We start from the raw sequence: 3,314 nt of genomic DNA, 5'->3' as shown, positions 1-3,314 counted from the left end.
GTGTGTGTGTGTGTGTGTGTGTGTGTGTGAGAGTGTGTGTGAGTGAGTGAGTGAGTGTGTGTGTGTGTGTGTGTGTGTATGAGTGAGTGTGTGTGTGTATTAGTGAGTGAGTGCGTGTGTGTGAGAGTGTGAGAGAGTGTGAGTGTGTATGAGTGAGTGAGTGAGTGAGTGAGTGTGTGTGTCTGTGTGTGTGTGTGTGTGTGTCTTGTCATGTTTGCTTTGCCGTGTCAGATCAGCACAAGACTGTGCAAGCTCAATCAGTCATGAGGAAGAGGCTGCCAAACCCGCTCACCTTCTTTAGTGGGCAGAGTGTTCTTCTCCGCCGTGTTTGTCTTCTTTAGACATCTCTTGTCAAACTGCTGCACTTCTTCTTTAACAGGGTTGTCGCTCATTTTGGAGAGTCTGTGAGAATTCAAGTCATTGAAAGTTAATGGCAGTTTCAGTCTCTACATGCAATGACTGCTTTATATCTTCCTAATTAGTCCTTTACAACCGTCTGTTCATGAATCAAAGCTTTCTACAAACAAAGCATTGGAATTATTGACATTTAACGCTGTGGTCAAACCAAATATGTGTTTGGACTGTATTTGTCATTCATCTGCTGTTCGAATCTTTCTCAAACTGCGCTGGCATTGCAGGCAACGGCATCTTAATCGTGGTCAAACCACATTTTGAAAAGCAGAAGGGTGTTTAACTACCCAAGACCCATTTCCTCAAAGCTGTAAAGCTGAAGTTTTGGTGACTCTGTTTGGACACGTCGACGCGCCCCGCCTGCCGCCCTCAGGTGTGTGTTTCTGCAAGCCCTTATCAGCCAGAGCAACAGAGAAATCACTGGCCTAAAATTACACTCTCCTGAAATGGACTTGGCTTTTGCATATTTGCAGAAACCATAAGTGCACTGGAGCTTAACAGATACAACAACAGGAAGTCATTTTACAAAATCACTCTGTGCAGCTACTATCATAATATTTCTTAATAAGGTACGCCTACTTCATGTTGCCACATTGTCTTTGGTTTTAAGCAATATAAAATAATCTAAATGAACAGTTTTATTCAAGTCATTACTTAACATGACTGAATAGCTAGTTTTAAGGGCCAGATCATATTCACTTTTTACTTATAACATAATAGATCTCTCTAAAAAGAGAGATATGTGATATTCGGTTTCACACATTGAACACAATGTCAGTTTAGTAAATCTAAATATGCTACCTCACAGTTCTTATGAGCAGATGACACATCACAGTAGTATCAGTGTTAGTTGTATTCTCAAACAACCGTGGTTAACAATATCAGAACAATCTCACGCAGACACACACAAGTAAATAAAGAAGAAATGCTCTCAGTGGGCCTCATGATCAGGCTCATTAATGATTTGATATCATCACGATCAAATCCTCACTTCTTCACCACACCCAAATGTTATGTGACTCGCGCCAAATCTCTGGGATTCTGTGACACTGCCAGATACTTCAAATATTTGAATGTTTGAAACGTTCCAAAAGCGCTATACAGTTAGAAGGGTTTTTTCTAACTGTGTATAGCGCTTTTATGCGCCATAAGAATTAATGACAGACTGCGTAACCCAAAGGCACACACACACACACACACACACACACACAAACACACACACGCCGCACCACACTACGCATTCTGCATTGACAGGTGTGCATATGCTGTCCTGCCTTGACGTTCCCCCTCCATATTACTATTAAATCTACATGAAGTGTAAACGTATATTGTCTCATGTTTGCAATTTTATAATGTGCCTGTACACTTTTATAGAAACACGTCCGTCTTGATTTAGATTGCATTAATAGTACCGAAACAGTGTGCAAAATTATATGAAATAAAATGGTGTAGTACCGCAAAATCTCTTTATCAGATTAAATAAACACATAATTTGGTGCATTAACGAGCCTTACCTGGCGCTGGCCTCGGGACTGTAGTACACTAGATCTGTTAGACTGAATCTCTGTGCGCTGCTCAAGGTGGGCGGCCGCTTTAAATACTGGCCATCAGAGCCCAACACAGCGCAACAGGACGGGTGTAATCCGCTCGCTCTGATTGGCTCAATCTCTCACTCCTGTATTCTGATTGGATAAACGCGCAGCGCTTCTGCATTGTGATTGGACAAACCTGAACTGCAGTGAAGCAACGGTAAGTGAGAAATCTTATAAATGGGAATGAATATTATAGTAAAATCCGTGAACGTGTTTCTAGACACCTCGACTCAAAATAATGCAGCTGATGCAGGGTTTCTACCTACTGAGTGAGTGAGGATGTGAATCTATCAGCAGCGCCATCTTGTGGCGATTAACACCTTCAGATGCAAACATTTTGCCGATGCAAAAACCTAAATGAACGCTCATTCAAGTTCTTTTTTAAGGCGAACAGAGACAAGCCTTTTTAATTTAAATCACTTAAAGGCACAAAATGTAATTTCCACCGCTAGAGGGCGCATATTCAAAACAAACAAAGAGACAAAGGTGTAGTTTGATGATGCTGTGACTGAGTGTGGAATCATGGGAGTTGTGGTCTTCATCTCCACAGCCGATGCAATCCGACGGGACTCGGGCAGAAATCATGTTCATGGATGAGCTAATGATTTATTAACGTAGTAGAATGAAGCAGGGTGAGGCTGAAAGCCGTCGAAGCGAAACGAGGCCGCTGAACAAGCGTGACACACGGCTCGAAAGCAGTGGAGCTTTTATTATGCCACAGTCGACCGCTTCCGCTGCTTCCGGTCGTGCGTATGTGGGGTAAAGCAGCGGAGCTTTTATTATGCCACAGTCGACCGCTTCCGCTCCTTCCGGTCGTGCGTATGTGGGGTAAAGCAGCGGAGCTTTTATTATGCCACAGTCGACCGCTTCCGCTCCTTCCGGTCGTGCGTATGTGGGGTAAAGCAGCGGAGCTTTTATTATGCCACAGTCGACCGCTTCCGCTCCTTCCGGTCGTGCGTATGTGGGGTAAAGCAGCGGAGCTTTTATTATGCCACAGTCGACCGCTTCCGCTCCTTCCGGTCGTGCGTATGTGGGGTAAAGCAGCGGAGCTTTTATTATGCCACAGTCGACCGCTTCCGCTGCTTCCGGTCGTGCGTATGTGGGGTAAAGCAGCGGAGCTTTTATTATGCCACAGTCGACCGCTTCCGCTGCTTCCGGTCGTGCGTATGTGGGGTAAAGCAGCGGAGCTTTTATTATGCCACAGTCGACCGCTTCCGCTGCTTCCGGTCGTGCGTATGTGGGGTAAAGCAGCGCTGTTTTATCATACTAGATACATTTGAAAGTTCTGTTATAATGCTACTCTGTGCGGTC

At 44.4% G+C, this 3,314-nt stretch overlaps 1 protein-coding gene across 1 annotated transcript in view; it reads right to left on the bottom strand.

Annotated features, from left to right (window-relative positions):
- The window catches only part of LOC107684924 (thymosin beta-a), a 3,349-nt gene extending 1,329 nt beyond the window's left edge, over positions 1–2,020 (bottom strand). The window contains exons 1-2 of the mRNA XM_016481308.1: positions 1,926–2,020; positions 293–402 (exon numbers count right to left, since the gene is read on the bottom strand). Of these exons, the coding sequence (XP_016336794.1) occupies positions 293–392 (100 nt within the window). The 5' untranslated portion in view covers positions 393–402; positions 1,926–2,020. The remainder of the gene's footprint in view (positions 1–292; positions 403–1,925) is intronic.
- Positions 2,021–3,314: the final 1,294 nt, after the last annotated feature.

This window comes from Sinocyclocheilus anshuiensis, unplaced genomic scaffold, assembly GCF_001515605.1.
Source record: "Sinocyclocheilus anshuiensis isolate Anshui unplaced genomic scaffold, SAMN03320099.WGS_v1.1 scaffold585, whole genome shotgun sequence".
In the NCBI taxonomy this organism is placed as follows: Eukaryota; Metazoa; Chordata; class Actinopteri; order Cypriniformes; family Cyprinidae; genus Sinocyclocheilus; species Sinocyclocheilus anshuiensis.
The sequence above is the reverse complement of the archived record's forward strand: the minus strand, read 5'-3'. Positions and strand labels throughout refer to the sequence as shown.